Raw genomic sequence first — 22,167 nt, 5'->3', positions numbered from 1 at the left:
ATCGGTCGACGCTTGTCACTGATATTTTGACAAAAAACTTCATACTAACCATTAGTCACTCACCCTACTCACCTGATTTTGCACCCTGTGATTTTTACCTATTTGAAAAACTTCATTTGGCCATGAGAGGACACTATCCAAGCTATCCAAAAGGCGACGACCGATATTCTCAAGAGCATTCCGAAAAATGACGATAAGCACTCATTTGAAATGCTAATTGACCGGGCTGAACGCTGTATCGAAGCACAAGGAAACTGCTTTGAATAAAAAATATAGCTTTTGAAAAATATTAATTTTTTGTTGTTTTGCGATAGACCTTGTACGTTCCACATCATAACTATAGAAGTATTCTAATCATCTTCTTTATTGGCATAGACACCGCTTACGCGATTATAGCCAAACTGTTCTAGTATTGAATTTTCGGAACAAAAAGTTTTTAAAAAGGTGGCAGCCTTAAAAAATTCATTTCATTGAATTATTGAATATATCTTTATAAAAAGGCCTGGACTGAGGTGTATTTATTTTGTTATTTACTGACTTAACAATTTTTCACAGGTGGCAACCCTATAAAATATTGTCAACCGCAAATTTTTTTGAAACTCGTTATTTTGATACACAAATTATAGTCTTTTTATTTTATGATTTTTATGATTACTGACTTAAAATTTCCAAACAGGGGGCAACCCTAAGAAATATTTAGAATTTAATACTTTCTTGAAACTTGTTATTTTGATTCACAAATTATAGTTTTTTTCTTAATTTTTAAATTTTCACAAAAAAATTACTTAAAAAGGTGGCAGCCTTTGCAAAAATACCCGTTTATAAATATTTGTAAAACCTTTCTAATTTTAATTGCAGTTTTGTAAGTTTTATTTAAAAGATATAATAAATTTTATTGCATATTTACAGGTGGCAACCTTTCTTAAAAATGTCCTTTTCATTGTAAGGCGCCTTTGTTCTCAAAAACTTCTTATCGGGTTCTCATTAATTTTCATATTTTTTAAATTGTAATTTGTAACATATGGCAACACTCCATAACAACAATTTAACTGCTTTAAACTAAATTAAAATATAAATTTAAGCAATTTGAGATTATTGAGAATAAAATGCCTTAGTGAACGCTTATATACAAACGAGTATACTATGTAATTCTTTTTCCAAAGCTCATGTATTCAAAAAAGCGCTCAGCCAGCGAAAATATATTAAAACCAACACTTTGTATACAATTTCCAATCAGTTAATAAAACAATGAACCCGGAAGTATACATTTACTCAATTTAAATATTTTCCGCTTAATTAGGCTTACAACAACTCAGTACATTGCAGTAATTTGCAACAACGCACCCTTTATTTTATAATTTCGACGTTTTTATTTTTGCCTTTTTGCCTTCGTTCACCCTCTCGCGCCTTCACTGCCACTACCTCTGCTCTTAATTTGCGCAAATAGTGGAATAATTGAAAGACAATTTACAGTTTGTTGCAATAATTGTTGCACGCTGTCATTTGGCCGCACTTGCAGCACACTTCATTGCCATTGCACTCCACGTCAATTTGCACTAAGCTGATTGCATCACATTTAAATTCACTTAATTTTATTTAACTTGATTCTCTTTCACTTCAATTTCATCTACTTCAATTTATATGAATTTGAAGTGTTGGTATGTATGTATGTACATACCTTTAGTGTTTCGTTTCGTTCGTTTTTCTGTCGGTGAAATTGAATTTAGTTGACAATGTCTATTTGTCAACCTTTTGTTTGTACATATATATATACATATGTATATATTCATTGAAAGTAATAAACAAGTAGTTTTGCATTTGTAATCTAATCTGTCTCTTTACTTATTTCAGTTTCATTGTGAGGAGGGGAGGTTGATCGCTTAGTATTGACGTGCTGTGGAAATGCATTCGTGCTTTAATTTGATCAGTTAGCCACTTGAGACATACCGCTAGATGTTCAGCCTAGGTTATAGTGCTAAAAACGTTCGATAGTACTTATACATACATATATCTCAAAAAAGCATCAGAAGCTTCGCATTCATTGATAAAAGACGAGCACTATTTTAATTTGTAAGTTAACGAATGAGGCGTGCGCATTTTAAAGCTAAATTTTCCTTCTAAAAATTTCGTTTTCAGTGTTAATTTTTGGATAATAATGTGTTTATCGGCGAAAATATAAAGACCGACCGCTAAGCGGACAACTTTTGCTTAGAAATAAATCTTAATCACTTATCCGTTTTATAGAAAAATCCCTTGAGATCCCCGAAATGAAATCTTACTTCCTTAAGGGTCAGAACTTTTGTACTCTCGAACTCTCTCAAATATCTCGGAGCTATTTTAGATAAAAAAAAGCTCGAGAGAACACATTGCTTGTAGGACTTTCAAGGCCCTTCGAACCATTGGCCCATGTCGGGCTTACGACCCCATATGTTCCATTGGGTCTACAGAAATGTCATCCGCCCCATAACAACTAATGGTGCGGTGGTATGGTAGATGGCATTGTCGAAAACGTGCTGCAAAAAGTCCTGGAACAGATGCAAAGGATCTGTTTGCTAGATAAGTCCACCGAAACAAAGCGTATGGGGTTATCCTCGACAACCGGCCAACATACATCTATATGTATATACAAACGAGTTGTGAGGTAATGCTTTCGACCAGTCGGTTCACAATTTTATGCAATTGGAGTCAAACTCAGCAAGGCAATAAATATTCTAACGAATAGCCAGGCGGTTATTAAGGTTATCCGTAGTGCAAGCAGGCTTTTTTAAGTACACTTTTATTAGGTAAATCGATTAATAATATCTGAGGTCCTAGTCATAAAGGAATAGAAGGAAATGGAAATGCAGGCGAACTAGCCAGCTCGGCGGCAGCTGGAGACACAGTTCCCCCAAGCTATCCCAAACATTAGAGGGGTCATCACAAGGGACCTATCCATAAGATCCCAACTTCCGAAAATGGGAAATGTGGATTCGGTGGAATGCAGAGAATGCATGGAAGATGATGAGATGCTGGAACATTATCTATGTAAATACCCAGCCTTCAGCTAGATAAGACGAGATATATTTTACGGGTACCAATCCTCCAACTTAAGAGAAATTAAGTAGCAGGGGTGAAAGAGGATGAGTCTTTTTGTTTTTTTTAATCCACTGAGTGGCTGGATAAGGAAGGACAATGACTCTAATAATGGCCTCAGTCTTCCACCACCTTCCACCACCTTCGCCTTGGTGCTAATGCGCCTCCGTTTTTAATCAATCAGTCCCTTACCAAGTTTCCTATTATTTAAGTTGTCATTTTTGCCTTCTTTGTAGCTTCGTAAATAAGTTTTGAGGTCCGAACTAAAATTGCACTCCCAACAGCGCGAAAGAAATGATTCATTATTAAAAAATATGCGTTTGGTAACTTGGCTTCAGTGTCAATGTAAAAAAACAGATTATTTTCTTCTACGATAATTAAATAATACTTTTTTACCAAAAAATATTAAATCACTGCTGTACACTATTCTAACTGTAAAAAAAAAATATTTGCATGCCAAAGCAAACTATTTGAATCACCGCTTGTCTGCGCAGGAACACTCCCGACAACGCCCACAGACACACAACAAACACAAATGGCTGTTGCAGCTTCAGCGCTCAAATGCAGCCAATACCTATGTATGCCGATGCTGCATAGTGCAGATGCCCATTTCCGTTACGTATAAGTGACGTCTAACGCCTGTGGCACTGACAACTTGCGGCAGCTGTTGGTGATGTTGGCTGCGCATAGTTGAGTTGCCCACAAATTCATTGACTTTCAAACTGTATTACCCTTTAGCGAAATTCGCATTTCCACGTTTCCTCTCTACTGACATTTATACCCTGAAATGCGGGGTTTACCGCCCACTCGCCACAATCTCGCTCTTTTGTGCGGCACATTTTGTCGAGTTTGCCGTTTGGCTATTTTGTATTGGAAAATAGTAGCCCTGTTCTGGGGAAGCTGCATAAATTATGCTATTTCGCTTAAAAGTATGCCACATTTTTCATATAGCTAGTGGCTGAAATATTTGTATTTGTTCGGTTAGCAACCGCTAAGCATTAAACTTTTAGGCTCAACGTAGTCGCGGCTGCTCTATAAAACAGGCATTCAATGATTTTTGTTGCATTTGGCGCTTAATTCAACACCAGATAGCCTGGCAATATCAATTGAGCCCATTTTGATAGCTTTGCATATTTATGAGCGCGTTTATGCTTCTATTTACCACTTAGCAACTCGTCGAATTCATGCTGAAAGGTTGTTTAAATTTCCACTTGGTAACTGGTTCAGGATTTTGCAAAGTTCTCTTTACATTGTGAAAGTTTAAAAACTTTGATTTGATTACCTATATTTTGCAATTTTATACATTAAATCTCCGATTAATGCCGAGGTATGGTAATTTCGATAGTTTTAATATCAGAAAAGACATTTGGGTACATTGATATATGTACATTAGGGTGTTTTTATTTTTTTGAACTATTAATTTTTTTCAATCCCGTCACGAAGTTTCCTTGGAAATACCAAAAAAAAATCCCTGGAAATTTTAGCCCTTTATATTAACATTAAGAACTGGACCAAGGCATTTAAAAATTTTCCATTGAAAATACACTACAATCGCGGTTTTTTATCTTTAAACTCCTACAGATCAGAGGTATTTTATGTCATCGCTTTTACTTTAGACGCATATTTTTCAGAATCGTTCACGCTACAAAAGTGCCCAGTGTAACAAAGTCGAAACTCACACCGGCGAGGTAGTTCGGGGCTCTAAACCCGATTTTTCTACGATTTTCTAATTTTTTTGTATATTTCTAGTAAATGACAGGAGCTATAGAAAAATGTGCATGACAAATTTGTAGGAAATAACAATGATTGCGGTGTGCGGTGAAGGATACATTCGTTCGTTATTTAATATTGAAGCACTGCCAGCTTCAAAAAGTGTTTTGAGGTTTGAAAAATGCATAACTTTTAGTAATGGTTTTGAATGAAATACCTTGCTCTAGACAAGTGATATCTTATTTAGAAATCTTTTAAATATTGATATTTGGATTTCTATTGTATTACTGACGGATATTCTTCATATACTACATGATTTTAGATTAATATATTTTCCATTTGAAAATCTAATGCTGTAAAGAGAAATACCTTTTATTTATGGCTTTTTCGAATGTTAAGAGTCTCATTGGTATATTTTAGTGGCAGATACACTCTGGGGGTTGTGCTTTTCTATCCAATTTTTAATATTGACGTTATTTCATAAATTTTTCTGTGTTTGAGCTCAAGCCCCCGCTGGATCCGCCACTCTAACCTGTTGAATTTTTTCAAAGGTATTGTGAATGTATATGCTTGGAACTTATTTTGAAGCTCGAGATATGTTATGCACGGCATACAATGCTGAGATCAGGACTACCTAAGTCCAGATACTCCTAACACAAGTTCAAAAAACAAATAATGAGTATACAGCATTTGAAAAACTAACTTATTATAGTTACCGCCCGAAACTTCTTCACGGGCTCTTCTTCAAGAGTTGGAAGAACAAAGCTTACAAATATTGAGAAACTCAGGGCCAGAATATACAGTTCAAAGATATTACCTATTTTATTACGAAAATATTTGGTAGTCGAAAAAGTCTTTTCGTATTTCTAATTAAACTTCAATTTATTTTCTTTTTATATTTATAATGAGCTTTAATTAACCAAATATGCACCATTTTGTCGAACACGTTTTGCCATTTTTCCGCTAGAACATTATTGCATCAGTGTAAAACTTTTCTAGTTTCTCGGCGAAAAACTGCGACAAGCAATTTTCACACCCTTCTCTTGAAGCCAACTTTACTTCATTAAGGGAGTTCTGTATTGACCGAAACAAATGGTAGTCCGATGATGCAAGATCCGGGCTAAATGGTGGATTCATCAAGGCTTTCCAGCCAAGCTCTCCAAGTTTTTGTCAAGTAATCAAAGATGTGTATGGTCTAGCGTTGTCCTGATGAAAGACGTAGCCCTTTCTGTTGATCAGTTCTGACCGTTTTTCTTCGATAGCTTGCTTCAATCTCGTCAGTTGTTGACAGTAAAATGAATAATAAATGAATTTACCTCTAAGAAATATTTTACATACATATGTTCAATAACCGACTATAAAATTTCGTGGTAGAATGTTTTTTTTTTTTTTTCGTGTCTGGATATAAAAACTGTGCCACCATTCCATTAATCTCCATTAATCTTCATTAACAGGTCACGTGGTAGTCGATTTTATGAACTTGGAGAATCTAATGAGAACTTAAGCATTTTTAGCGAAGACCGCACAGTAATATTGTTGATCTTTTCGCTGGAAAAGAGCAGTGATATCGATATCTACAACCTTATCGTTATTAGAAGTTGAGTGCGTATATGTATAACCCACCAGACTTTCATAGTGGATTAGATGGTGTAGACTTGATCTTAAGCAAATAGAAAGACTGCAAGAGCTAGTTTGAAATTTTGCTTAAAAAATATTTCAGCGGAGGCATTTGTAACCGCAGTGCAAAAATTATTCATATTAATTTAATCAAACCTACCTTAAATCAGAATATCCAAACCAATATCGCAATTGTGATCAAGATATTTGAAACAATAAATTCCCGAATACAGTAGCTACATATGTATATAGAGAGCGTGTCGTCAATAAATTTTGGACTGAGCGCAGTTTGGCCAGCGTTGCAACATAAATTTCAATTGCCAAAACAAGAGTAAGCAGAATCGTAACATGCGGTGCCCGCCGATTTCGCCAAATCAAGCCTTATTGCTGCAACGCTGCTTCCGTGGAATGCATTTAATGGCCACAGACGTTGCCAAAAGTACGTGCACTGCAAGCGAATGTTGTGCTTTAGCAACGATTACCAGCTACGAGCCAGGTTAATATGTTAAAGTGAGTGGGTAGCCGGATAGTTGTGGGAAACTATTGAGGTAAAATGCTTCGAATTGCCAACACTTTGTGGTCAAAAATCAATAATGTTTGGTATGTGTGGGGGTGTTACAAGTACTCTACACATGTAGATGGTATTTATATGCAAAATGTATGTATACTAGAACGATGATATTAGTTTTTGCAATGGATACGAGAATGTTTTTTAAAAAGTTTTTATACTTAGTTTACATATGGTAGTATATATTGAATTAAATAAAAATATTTTAAATAATTAAAAAAAAATTCATACATATGGTTTAAAGGTTTTGAAAATTGCGCTCAGTCACGTTCATTAAATAATATATGGAATAAAAATTTTTTTTAGTGCTTAGGGTAGAGCTCAACGAAACTTTGTAGGGAATTGTTGTTCCCACCATACGCTATGACCTAGAATTGCATCAAAACTCTTATAATACCGCTTCCGTCAACTATATGTGTAAGAATATTGTTTCATCTTAATTCCAGTTCAACTCTATCATAATTGTGGGAGTGCTAACGACTACTTTTTCGGGATTTAGCAACCCATTATTGCTTCTCACAACTTCATTGATTCATTTCTGATGTCATACATACTCAGAAGTATAGTAAATTAAAATATTTATCTCGGCCAAAACTTTAAATTAAATCTCAAACATTTTCGCACGAATTTTCACAGCAACAGAGCATAGATGAGATTAATTAAATTTTTGGTAATGCAGCTCTATCAAGTGTTTATCGATGGTGTGGTGAATTCAATCGAGGTCGTGGATCACTTCAAGACGAATTTTGTGAAGGTTGGCAAAACATCGATTTAAAGAGTCATTCTCGGTATATCATTCTCTCTCACTACTACGCATCAAATGACTACTATTTGTTCCCGTACTTAAAAAAATATACTGATATCTTAGTTTTTCGATACCTGAAGAAGCGGTTTATGCATTCAGATGTCATGTTTTGGAGATACCTCAATAAGAGAGACATAAGTGCTTCGACAATTGGTTCAAACGTATGATCAAGTATATAGATCTTAATGGATTATATTTTGGAAAACAGTTAAGCCATTTCTTGATTATTAATATTTGTTTTTCTGCTCTAGTTCTTATAAAATAAAGGACAGTACTCGATATAATTGTGAACTTTGTTTAGAACTTGGTCTAATGAGATTACCAACCATGATATAATATAGGGAAGGATTTTTTGAACATCATTAGTACTTTTGACTCGATGAAAATTTTAAGCGAAATCATCAAATAGAAAGTTTTTTGTTAGTAATGCCCTTAAATGGGCAATCTAAAAAACTGATTTCGAATCATATTTTTTCACAACCAGGCATTATAAAGTGCTTTTTCAAAACGACGCTATTAAAATAGACCATTACGGACGGCAAACGATGCCATATTTTTCCCCGCTCTTTTTACATTTCTCTTCAGTAAGGTTTGACATTTCATCATAGAAATATATACGTACAAAATGTTCCCGTACCAGTGAAACAAAGAAGTGCTCGTAGTGTCGAGAATATTGCTGCCGCTAGAACATCAATTGAGGAAGACCCAAATCAGTCTCTCACTCGTCGTTTCCAAGTGTTGGACATCTTTGTGACTTTGTTGTGGCGAATTTTGCAAAAAAATCTTGGCCTACATTCTTAAGAGATCAAATTGACGCAAAAATTGACGCTGTTTGACCACCAGAATCGTCCTATGTTCGTGAATTGGGCTGAGCAATAACTGAATTGTTTCGCCAATAAGCAAAATATGCGTTATTAGTCAGGTAACAACGTACACGTACTCCATTAGTCTCCATTGCATCCCAAAAAAATTACGGTTTGGTGCGATTTATGGGCCGGCGGCGTCATTGGGTTGGCGGCGTCATTGGGGCGTACTTCTTCCGTGAAGATCTAGAGGTGAAGTTGCAGCAGCATTGACCGATTTATGCTTGAAAACCATCGAAAATTGGGTTCAGCGTCTGGAGTTCTGCAAGCATGCCCGTGATGGCCATGCCAAATAAATTGTTTTCCATACATAATGTCATCGAAATTACTTTCACAGGAATAACTTTTGTAGTGGTTTTGCTGAAAAACTCGTTATAAACATATTTCATTTCAAAAACCATTTAAAAACTGTTAGACTCAATTTTCGGAAAATATAACTTCTTCTGTTGTGATATTAAATCTTTGAACATAAATACTTAAATACTTAAACTAACACTTAAGCGTGGTTAGTTACCTGCTCCACCCACACGTTCGTCGTCATGATTTGATTTTTCAAATTCTGCAAGTAGAAAAGCAAAATAAACAATTCGTTAGTTACTGAGATATTGTGGTGAAATAAAGATTACTTAGAATATGGCATGTACATACATAACTTTAATAGAAGCAAATTACTTTCATGTGATAGTAAACTTATATTAAAAGTTCTGTCAACACTTCCAGAAAAGTAGTGACCTTACAGTTATACCTTGATTTGTCACTTTATCAGTGTATGTAGTTTCAAGAGATATTTTAGAAGGATTATTTAATATGTATGAAACCATGTAAGGTGTGCTCAACCACATACTTCATTAACTGTTACATACAGAGGGCATAAAGTTTTGTTGATTGAAAAAATAGAAGATTTCACTTGCTGTTTCATCGCTCGTTGCACGCACTCGCCTTGACTGGCTGCAGTCAAGCAAATATGTACGAGGGATATTGGAGAAAATTGTTGAATTTGCGAAATATGATAAAAGTTCATTTCTTTAGATATTCGATAGTCAAAGTTAAGTGAAAGAATCAGCCAAAAGTGGGGTGTAGCTAGAAGATACACAAAGATTGTGAAATAGTAGTAACAAAAACAAAAAAAACAAACAAATAGTATAAAAAAGTAGAGAAAACTGACGAAAAGAACAAGCAAAGACAGGAAAAAAGAAACCCAAAATTCAGAATATTGAAAATATGTAGTTAAAACTTCAATATTCCTCAAAATACAGCAACTGCAAGCAATTGTATAGCTGTGTGCTTACATACACACACACATAGCCATTTGGGAGATAGTTTGACGTTAAAGCATACCTTTGAGAACTTTTACAACTTTCCAATGAGACTGAAGCTGCGCAGATTATATTTATATATGTATGAGTGAGCACTGCAGCTGTGTGTGTTTTTTGTGTGTGTGAGTAAGTCTGTGTATAAGCTTATGCGTGTGCTTCCATATTGATTTAAGCATTTTCGTTAGTATTTTGAACTCACATATTCCATTTATTTTTTTAATTCGTGCTTCAATTCAACTACAATTGCGTCAAGGCAAATTGACTTGGGAAGTTCTGAATTTCTTTCACATTCTTAAAGTACTTTTTTTCTATTTAGGTTAAGGCAAGATTTTTAGCATTTTCTTTTTACTGACGAGCAAGTCTCTCATTTGATGATGATTGTTTTTGTAAGCTGTGTTGTCAGGCTAGACTTGTCTTCGAGACGGTTGCATATTTCGTACCTTGCTTTTGCCTTCAACTCTCGTTGCTTGACTTTTTCCGGGCCCCTCTCTTGTTGCCAGAGTAGGAACCCTTGGTCGCCTGCTCAGGAAAGTGAATAAGGTTTACTTTCTTTTCTGCGTTTATGCTTACAGCGCTTTCTTGGTCCGAGTCTTCATGGACTTTGGCACCCTTGCGCTTTGAAGCTGATTTGGAAATACTTAGTACTACAGTTGCAATGGAGGTTTGGACGCTGTGGTCCTAGCAAGTTGCACAAGTATGAAATATTCGGTTACAACTTAACAGAGTCTTCCATAATTCTTGTGGTACGATTTGTCCTTTGTTTCAAAATAGGCCTCAGTTTCGGTGATCAACTCTTCATTCGAAGAAAATTTCATTTCAGCAAGTATTTGTTTGATATCTGAGAACTAATAACACTATGTATTAGTCATAGTCATTCCTTTCTCAAGGCAGTAAAAAAATACTATTCCATGCGTATCCCAAAATACAGACGCCATAATCTTGCCAATCGACTGTTCTTCCACGCTTTGGAGCGCGTTTATCATGTGCAGTGTTAGTTCGTCGCTTAAATCAACCATCTTTTCTTAGAGAACATGTAAAAAGCCGCTGACACAGCCATTCATACAACGCCTCCTGAATATAACGAACAATTCATACTCTCTCCTGACTATCTTAGCTGTCGGCAATCGTCCGTAAAACTTTACGATAAAAAGAGGTAAACAAGGCGTTTTGGTCAGTCAAGGGAGTTTCCATCAGCTCATATGCAGATGATTGACCCGTATTAATGTCAGGCAATGAAATCGATGGTAGGCCTTCCAAAGTACACAACTATCTTTACGATCTTTTTCGTTTTTTGTCTGCAAGAAACTTGACACTCTCCGCCACTAAGTTAACATCGACCATATTTACTAACTGGACGAAGGTAGATCACAGTTGATGGTTTTAATATTGCAACTATCAACAAGCCAAAGATTTTAAGTGTTACATTCAAGCCATTGCTCCTTCATACGATTGCTCTAATACGATATATACGAAGATATTTTATTTTGAATCAAGCTAATTGAGTATTCCAGTGGTTGAAGCGTAATCTTGCAAAATACAATAATACAATCAGAAAGATGCCGCTTAGATAGCACCGGTCGCCACAATTTTTGGTTCTGATTTCTGCATGTTAAATTGTAGTTTCTCTTACATAAAAAATGAGGGGAAAATTGTTTTTTGACTAAATTTTGCCTTTTAGAAATTTTTTCGCAATTATTTTATGTCCATTCTTTTCAGACAAAAGCAAACTTTAATAGCTAAGAATAAAAATTCGAGTGGTTTTTAATGTCTAAAAACAGAATATAAACATGAAAATAGAAACACAAAAAATTTTTTTTTGTAAACTGGTGTAAACAGTTGAAGCAGAAACTTTGATTCCGAACACTACCCCAGGAAAATCAACCATCATGATATGCTATGTTTAGACGTGGTCAAATGAGCTCTAAAGGCGGTGAACGTAGTGGACTCCCAAAAGCGTTACCGACGAAAACATCAAAAAGTCCACAAAATAATTTTGGATGACCGAAAAAGAACAAATTTGGCCAAAAACAAAATTTGTTTTACTATGGTAGGCCGGAAGTTTTTAATTGTCCTGTTATTTTAATTTCACCCATTAGATATGAGAACTGATGAAAGATTAGCTGAAATACTAAAGATTAATCCTGTGAAGCACTTTCATTCAATAAATTTTCAATTGAACATAGGCTGAAATAAAAGAGCAATAAAAAATTTACAAGTAAATATGTCATTATCCTTTTCCTTGCAATCAATCAATTAATATAATGAGATTGAAGCCTTAGCGCATAGCATTATTGATAAGCGCATAGCAGACAAGACGAATTATGCGATTATTAGAAAACGATGCGCTAAAATGGCACAAAAATGCCAACGAGCGTATTTCACAGAAGCAATAAGCCGCCGATAGATGCCAGAGTTTGCCCAATTGAATAAATTGGTTTGGAGTAGAGTTGCTGGGATGACGGAGCGGCGAAAAAATTTAATTATCAGCAAAACTGATAATTATATGCCGCAGCGGCTGTGGCAGTTAAAACAGTGCGGATACCACAAGGGATATATGTATGTATGTACATACACAAAGCTTTATTGGAAATGAGGTGAAGGCGGCGGGCGCGACTGAAGATACAGTAAATTAAATTTATCATTTGATCGATTTAGTCCTGCTCCGATGGCTGCTAATGATGCCTCTGACGCCAGGCATATCTTTGCATTTGTGGTTAATACAAAAAGGCAACGAGTGAGCGCTGAAAAAGTTCAGATAGTGAGCATCGCGCTGGTGTGGGCGGTGTAGTCGGCGTGGTGAAATGTGCCACTGTATGCACCCAAGGGAGCTCCGCTAAAGTAGTTGTCATCAATGGATAGCAGAAAGTATGCGCCAAGTGTCAGCGTTAAAGCATAATGAGTGCGATGAAAAAAGAAAAAATAAATAAATAATTAAACGAAGTCTCTCTTTTATCAGTTTACTCGGCATTTAGCAAATGTATTCCACTGCGCGGCCTGCGTAAGGCACCGTGTCGTATGGGCAACTTATAATTAAAGCGCGCATTTCAAAGGGGTTCGTCAAAAGTAGAAAAATCACACAAAGTACAAGCTGCCAGCATAATCATTAACGACTGAGCTTGCCAGACTGCTTTTTACGTGTTTGTTTTCTCATTTTGGATTTGCATGGGCGCTGCATGTTGTCAATAAGGCAGACCAACTGTCTCTCGTGTGTCAATTTAATGCCTGCTTTCATTCCTCTTTCCTTATATAATTATTTCGCTTAATCTACGCTCCGTTTTTTCATTGCTATATGCAAAACTTCAATGTAATTGAAACTTGTATGTGCCCTTTCTCACTTTTACTGGCATCTAGTAGATATCTGTAACAAATATCTGACTTAGTCACATGATATAATTAAATACTTGACATAAGTGTTAACTACTTGGCTTAATTATCAATAAAACAAAATAAATGTAACTTGTTTTTTATTTTTATTTTGATCGATCAGTTTGTGTGACAGCGAAATTCTTGAGGCGAAAATTCGGTTGCAAGATTTTATACTAAACTCATTCCAAAACTACAGTCTGGGATCGAGGATAACGAAAAGTGTTATCCCCAAAATATTAAGGAAATATGGCAGAGCATTTCAACTGAGCGATGTCAACGTTTAATTGGTAGTCTGCCTAGAAGACGCAAAGCTGTGCTTGCATCAAAAGGTTCTCCAACAATTTACTAACTTCAAACCTTATAATTTGATAAAATTTTTAATTCTGCAGTATTTGTTTTAATACATTAACTAAAAAATTGAAGTGTCTTTCGCTATGTCAAAATCAATCTAGATATATTAGTAAGAGCATAGATATATTAGTAAGAGCAAAATATTGTTAATAAAAGTCTTTATTCATAATATTAAAATTCTTAATTTAGTCTTCAAAATCTACGTCGTCTCCCAAAAACTGTCCCCCTTGGTCCAAATACACTTTTTCCAACATCTTTTTCAATCCTCGATGAATTGTTAAAGTCAATTGGAAAGCCTTCCATGTGCGTAGGGATTCACATTTGATGTCTTAAATTGACTCAAAACGGTTTCCCTTGAGCGATCGTTTACTGAATATTAAGAAGTCACACGGAGCTAGATCATGTGAATACGGTTGTTGCGACACGATATTGGTTGTACATTTGGCGAAAACCCTAAAAAGAATCAAGGCAATATGCTCGGTGTCCGGAATGTAATACGACTAATTTTCTTCCGCACCTCAGCTCTCAAGGTTATTCCGGAGAATGCCTTCCGTGACAAAGCATGTATCGTGGTGCAAAAATCAATATCCAAGACTCATTGCCAGTAATAATACGTTTCATGACATCCTGATAGTCGGTAAGTATTGTTTCACGCGACGTTGTTTATCGATAAAAATTGAGTGATTTTGGAACCAATCGTGCTTACAGTTTTGTCAGGCAAAAATTCGATATATGGCAATGATGCCAGTAGATCCCTGGCTGTTAAACGTCGATTCTCAAGCACCAATTCCTTCATCCTTTGCCTTAGGAAAGATTTATTGATGTGTTGTTGCCTATCACAAACACACAGGCACAAACGGGAATTTCTTTTATAAAAATTTTTGAGTTAACGATACGACATATACATATATATTTGTAAACTTATGTACCCCACACATACTTACATATGTATTTACCCTGAAAGTACATTAAATTACCGATTCTTATACACCTATGTGCAGTTTAATGTTGTAATTTGCATTTCTCATTTAATTTTCATACATAACACAAGTTACATAATGCAAGTTTTTATTCACAAAAAGTCACTTTTAGGGATGGATGGCGTTTTAGCATATTTGACTGGCCATTAAAGCGCATACTTCTCAGTCAGCACAATGCCACATTTGCATCATAAAAAATAGCAAATGCGATTTAAAAGTACATATATGGTACATAATCTATTAAATTCAGTATTTGCAAAAAAGTTCTCGCTGAGCAAATCGGATAAGCCACCTGACATCAAAGGCAAAAGCTAAAGTAGCAGAATGCTCTTCATATGCAAATGAATAGGGAAATTTAACTAAAACTAGGTAGAGCTGCATAAGTTCAGGGTGCTAGTTGGAGTGGTCCGAGCTGTGTTATTAAACTAGATGAAATAAAAATAATAGTTATAAAACTGAATTATTACAAAGCTAGCTTATACATTATGCTAACGATAATTCTTCCATTATTTTAAGTTTTATAACATATTACTTAATCAATTTAAAACTGTTCCTTAACTAGTCGCTTTTCTAATTCACAACACATTTCACAGCCTTATTTGCATGCACAGTCAAAGGAATATAGAAAAACTCATTCTAATATCGAATCTACATACTTATATGCATATCGCCTGTCGTTTGTCCAAACTAGCTGCCTCTATTTGGCATAAAAACGTATAAATCTGCATAAAAGCTCGCCGCTTTCATAAATAACATTTTACTTGCATACAATCGAACGTTGTATATACTTTCAACTACAGATTCGTTTAGCACTTGGTATACATACAGGCGGCATGTGAAGTTTTTAGGCACTGTGGATGAATTTTCTGCCATCGAGTGCCACTTCTTTGCTTCTATTTTACTGTAAAGTAGGCGTAATTGCTCCAATAATCTTAGGATATTTTTACTGCGAGTTTCAAACAGAAAATTTATGTTTTTTTTTTTGTAACTTAAGCAGATGTTACAAATATATAATTTTAAATATGAAATAAAATCTTAGTTTATATTTTTTACTTAAGTTACTTATAAATTTTTTCTAGTAAAAAACTTCAGTTTTTACTTTTACAATCCTCATTTGAGTATTTTTTGATGAAACATGCCCGAGTTGTTTAACTCGATCGAAGCTTCTACTTTAAGACTCTTAAAATATATGATTGATAAGGGATTCCTCAACGTTGTTTTTTTAAACACGAGCGAATTAAATTTTTGAATTTTTTTTTCAAAGTAAAATAGGTTTATATATATATTTGTAGAAAGTTATTTTACAGTTTGACTTCCGAACTATCAATAAAATACCTTATTAACTTTTAGACAGCTGCAATGGCTGCAAAAGCTATTTCTGAATGTGATCACTTTTGCCAGATTTTTTAGAGGATGATACCCTTAAATAATTTTTGGCTATAGATCTTTCTAGTAGGGTACAAAATATTCCTAATTTTCACGAAGTTCCATATTTACGTGTATAGTATTACAATTTTGGCTTGAAATAAATGTTAGTTGAAGATATTATTGTTTAACGTAAGGAGTTCGTATACAGACTAAATTGAGAATGGTTTTCAATTTACCTAGGTTTCCTAAATAGTATTTCGTTGAAAACTAGTATAAAATCTATAATATTACATTTGGTTATACTGGACGGCTGTTAATTTATACATAGACTCACCATTCTTAGTAATGTAAACGGAGCTTCAGTTTAATTTGGGCTCAATTATTCGTCATACAGAACGTCGAAGCTTTTCGCGAACTTTTAGAGTGACTTGATATTTAATTTTGATAATTTTGATAGATATTAAAGATAAATTCTGGACTCGTCAAATGAATATGAAATATTACAGCGTACCTTTAATGCTTATATTTCACTTTGTGTATTTACCGCCATTACTAATGCCAATCCGGATGGTATGTGATGCCAATAAGTTGTGACCTGTGATTAGGCCGACAATCGTTCTCTAGTCTTTTCGTGACAGTGTGAGTAAAAAGCATACACGGCTTTCTTCGGAAGATACTGTAGTATTTGGGAAGGTTGAAGGGTTTTCCAACTTTAATTGTATCAATCCTATGTTCGCTGACGTTTGAGTTAAGGAAGGTGTGACTTCAAACTCTCATTCCTAATAAATTTTTTTCTTAAATATGACCGCGACAGGCTTAAAGAATTTTCTATATACTATATTTGTTAGCAAACTTTTAACAAATTTTTTAAACAACTTAAAGTAATGATAGAGTTAGGTCCTTAGTTGTATAATAATTATGTTATGTCATGATCGCAAGTTGTTTTTCAAATTTCCAACTATATACATTTTTTTACATCACAGTATACTTGTATTGTATTTTTGAGCAAAAAGCTATGATGTTCAGTATCAGCCTTGTGTTTTGATATTTGTGTGGAATCCAAGAAAGAATCTTAATCTACTCGTATACAATATATAATATTATATATGTATAGTATACATTTTGCTTAACTTTAAGCTAGAGAAGGGTATGGTCTATCAATTATGATATTGAAAACATCAGAAACGAACGATTATTTTACGAGAAAACTCGATTCTCGAGTAGAATCGGAATCGAGTTTACCATCCCTACCGGCAGCTATCGGGGCACATATAAAACCTCCGCACAAAATGATTTTTTTTCTATGTAATTTAAATGGAAAACAGAAAATTTTAAATAGGCACCTCTTAATATTAAGATTAAGAGCTCATCTTTTGAGTGACTTTTTTTTTTACACATTTTCGAAAGTTTTGAGCCTGTTTTTCAGTTGAAAAAAAAGGTTGCCTCAGAATGACACACCCTAATATACTTGTATGTATATAACCCTATATCTATCTCGTTTAGTTTTGTGTGATATGTACAACCGTAAGGTGAACAAAACTATAATACTCTTTAGCAACTGGTTGCAAAAGCATAAAAATTAATTATAAACAAAAATCATTATGTTATAAATTGAATGCAGTAAAAATATCGCATAAATTTTTTTTTTAATTTTGCAACAAAATTTTTAAAGAACTAAATGTTTGCAAAAGACGTAATGCAGCAAGAATAAAGCATAAAACGAAAATAACAACAAAACAAAAAAGAAGCGAACAAAAAGAACAAGCAACAAAGCGCGCTTTGATGTTAAGGAACTCCGTGAGTGACATTTCTGCTGCCAGCGTTGTTTTCAGAGAATCCGCCTTTGTGCATTTCCATACCAGTTTTTTCACTCGGCAACGCAAAGTAGCTACGCAGTCAGTTGTACACGCAAGCACGCCGCCAGGTACGGCTTGTATGCACAGCTTATGGGCATGGCCTGGTGTGGCATAGCACAGTATGGAGGGCCGTGGCACGGCATAGCATAGCGTGTTGTGGCATGAGCGCTTTGGAGGTGTTTATTGCTGTTTGCTGGTGGCAGTGCTAAATCAAAGCAAAGTCACAAGCACTCCTGCAGATCTACAAACGAGCCTATGTGCTTGGCTGCGTTTGTTTGTGTGTCCTGCTTTGGTGCTGTGTACACACACACCCACACTGCTCGCAGCGCAACTGTATACTACACAAATATAAGTTAGTGAATATAACTGTAGATATGTTTGTACGTGTGTATATGCCTAAGTATTTAAGTATGTATGTATGTATGTTTGTGTGTATGTAGAACTGACAGCTTTGCGTTTGAGCGGCTTATCTGTGTGTTGGTAAGCAACTGTGAGTGCTTTGCACACGCTTGTCTACTTGGCAGACTGAAAAGGAAATGGCCAATTAAAATTTTAAATTAAAAGGAAACTTCAACTGCACGTTAAGGCGGTAAATGCCATTTGTGGTCATAAATTTTCACCAGCCAGTCGGCTGGATTTTACTATTATGCCTGTTATTGCTGCTATTATTGCTTTAACACTAGTTGTTGTTACTGTTGTTGTTTGTTGTGTTGTGGCATTTTTACTCTGTCCGTTGTGTGTGTGTTTGAATATTTGCGCCTTCTGCCGGTCGCCGTCAGCGTCTTGCCACTTTTTGTCTTATTTAAGTGCAATATAAATGTAGATGTAGTGATTGCCATAAAAGTGATATATTCGTGCATGCATGTGTGTGTATGTGTTTGGTCTGTATCAGTTTGATTGCGGTTGCATGGCAAGGCGGAAATAAGCAAAGTGTGAAACTCGTAAACCGCAAAGATACGAATGAGGCAGGATATATGGTTATTTTGGCAAGCGAACAAGCCAAAATAAAAATGGCAAACCCATACACACACACATACATGTATATACGTGTAGTACAGTTAGCCAAATACTTGTTTGGTATGTGCATGTGGCCAGCGCCAGGTGACGCCATTTAATTGCAGTTTCGTTGTGTGTTTAAAAGTTAACGTTATAAATCGGTATTTGTGTCACTTGTGCATTTTGCTTGTGTTGGCTTCTTAATCAAGATTGCTTTCTTTCTTTCTCAGCGCCCGGCGACTAAACTGCTTTATTATGTAATTTTCGTGCAAGTCATGGACTCACTTGAAGGTGGTAATCTGTTCTAATTTTTCTTTTTGCTTCTATCTTACGCCTTCTCGTGCATTAATGGCCATTTTTAGGTGCGCATTCCGCCTTGATTGCAGTGAAAGTGGCAACGAAGGGATTTGCCGATTGTCCAAAGTAGATTTAATTTATTAGAAAAATGGCGCAAAAGGTTTTCTTGATCGCAATTTTTCTTTTGCTGCGCTTTGGGCACTAAGTCGAAGGTAGCTGCGGAGGAAGGAATAATAGAGAGAGAGAGAGAGAGAGAGATAAAGCGATTGTTTGTCTAAAACGTGTTGCTGCGGCTTAAAATTGTTATAATGTTCCATTTCCACATCAATTGAGAAGTCTTCGGCCTACCATAGTAAAATATCTTTTTTGGCAAAATTCGTTTTTTTATTCAAAATAGTTTCCATCAAGGATGATACACTGACTATAGTGACCAACAAACTTTTCGATACCAATTTTGTGTTACGATTTGTTTTTTGCTTCAAAATAGTTTTCAGTCTCAGTAAACACCTCTTCATTCGACGAAAATTTCTTTCCAGCGAATATTCTTTTGGGATTTGAGTACAGGAAATAGTCCCTGGCGGTCAGATCTGGAGAATACGGTGAATGCGGAAGTAATTCGAAGCCCGATTGTGACACGATGCAATGTCTTGATGAAACAGCTTTTTCTTTTTCTTCACATATGACAGTTTTTGGCGACTTCGTCCTTTAAAACGGTCCAATAACGCTCAGTCATAGCGACGATCACTCTTTTCACACGGTAGTCATAAAATGATTCAATGCGTATCGTGATATATAGACGTTATAATGCTGCCAGCAGTCTGTTGCGTTTTTCCACGCTTTGGAGCGGCTCCATCGTGTGTGAAATCCACTCGGATAACTGCCGACTGGACTTCGAAGAGAAATGATGAAGTCATGCTTCATCTATTGTCACATATCGATGCAAAAACTTAGTTAAATTACGTTAAACTCCTCCGAACACTGCTCCAGGTCATCAACACTTCGTTGTTTTTGGTCAAAAGTGAGCTCATGCGGCACCCACTGTGCACAGAGCTTTCTCTTACACAAATATTCGTGAATGATGTAATGTACACGTTCAGTTAACTTTACGTAAAATTATTTTGTGGACATTTTTGATGTTTCCGTTGGTAACAACCACTTTTGGACGTCCACTGCGTAAACCGTCTTTGGTGACGGTACCGATACTTGAGGGTTGATATTCTTAGGGTAGAGTCTGAAAACTCGTCGTCAAATCAAGTTTTTGCTTAAACCGCATTTGTGCCCTTTATGCAATACTCCTTCGTGCAATATTTTATCAACGCGTAAAATTCCTTTTTATCCATTTCTTTACAGTAACGAAACTTGCTTCGCCTAAAATGATATAATGCACAAACTAATGATCCAACAGCTGTCAAATGTATACACGCTCTTTTTGAAAAAAAAATGCTAACTAAAAATTGTATGTATTTAATTCTAGTAGTGCCATTAATGTGTTAGGTCCGGTCAATTGACGTGCTATCACGCAAATAGATAAAGTCCACATTATATGTATGCTAGATTTCAATTCCAACTCTTACTCAATATAAAAGGTAGACAGGCAACCAGAAACTACTTATCAAAATAACAGTTATTTAAAGATGGATATTTATGAAAGGACCTTACCTGATTTTTTATATTTTCTGATAATAGTCAGAATTATAATAAAGAGGGACCAATGGAGTCTTTGTTCAATAAATAAGTACTTTGCACTTCTGAGATTTCGGCAGAAACAAAAGAGTTTTTATCATTGTCTTTGCGCACTTTCCTTAGTATTTAGAACTAAGAAGTGGTTTTCCGATTTCTAATTTTGAATTTCACCCCGAAACAGATAAGGTCTGTCTGTACGACTGCCTGCAAATACTCAAATTAAACCCTCAGTTTTTGAGATACCGACCTACCGACGACGGATCACAATAGCTGCCATACAAACTGAACGTTCAAAGAACAATCTTGAATGGAAAACTTTGTTTGGGAGACATCGTCACTGAGTTTGGAAAGAATTATTACTCAGGGCAACGGTATAATATCTGGAGAAATTGTTTATATCGGACTAAAATAGCATATAGGTGTCTTACAAACTGACCAATCAAAGTACTTGTATAGAAAACTTTCTTATTTGATAAGATATCTTCACAAACTATGGCACGAATTATTGTCAAAAGGCAGCCGTACAACCTACAAAGAAAGTGTTCGGATCGGAGCACTATGACATATAGCTGTCATACAGACTGTTCGAACAAACTCAAGCCTTTTTATGCAAAACTTTTTTATTTGACGAGGTATCTTCAAGCACTTTGGCATAGATTTTTATCTAAAGCAGCGAAAAATTTGTTCAGATCGGACTACCATAACATACAAGTATAGCTTTCATACAAAGTGCCCGAACAAAATCAGATTCGTTGATGGAATATTGTATCTACGAAGGGTATTATAGCTTCTTAACGGGTTTTTTATTTTTTTTCTAACTTTTAATACAAAATTTTTATGAAAATTTCTCTATATTCAAGTTTAACGCATTTTGTCTTATGTCTATATATACGACTATACTCACGCAATCACAGCTTATGAACGAGTGTATGCATGTATATGAATTGCAACACACACTCACACATGTGTGCCAGCAAAATCGAATTTAGTTGAAATATTTCGGATACGAACTGCAGCAAAATCAATCACAAGAAAAATGAAACGAACAGGAGAATTGGAAATTTCGAATCAATCGAGTAGAAGCAGACAAACAGCAGTCACACTAATCGCTTAGCGCCATTTTGAACGCACACAATAACAATTTCCAGCAACGTTTGACAAAATCAAACGAGAAATTGAGCTGACAATCGAAGACATACTCACACACTTTCATATACACACATAGACATGCAGTTGCTAGCAACTTTGCCGTTGTCCAGTGCAAATGCTGTGTAGAAAAATGCAACAAAAAACAACTACAAAAATATTGCAAAGGAAAA

General features: G+C 35.4%; 1 protein-coding gene across 1 annotated transcript in view; it reads right to left on the bottom strand.

Moving 5' to 3' along the window:
• Nucleotides 1–22,167, bottom strand: part of LOC105234121 (acetylcholine receptor subunit alpha-like 1) — a 240,840-nt gene that overhangs the window by 63,500 nt on the left and 155,173 nt on the right. Inside the window, exon 3 of the mRNA XM_049450344.1 lies at nucleotides 9,150–9,194. Coding sequence (XP_049306301.1) covers nucleotides 9,150–9,194 — 45 coding nt within the window. The remainder of the gene's footprint in view (nucleotides 1–9,149; nucleotides 9,195–22,167) is intronic.

This window comes from Bactrocera dorsalis, chromosome 2 (assembly GCF_023373825.1).
Source record: "Bactrocera dorsalis isolate Fly_Bdor chromosome 2, ASM2337382v1, whole genome shotgun sequence".
NCBI lineage: Eukaryota > Metazoa > Arthropoda > Insecta > Diptera > Tephritidae > Bactrocera > Bactrocera dorsalis.
Note: the sequence above shows the minus strand (reverse complement) of the source record. Positions and strands in the feature narration are given on the sequence as shown.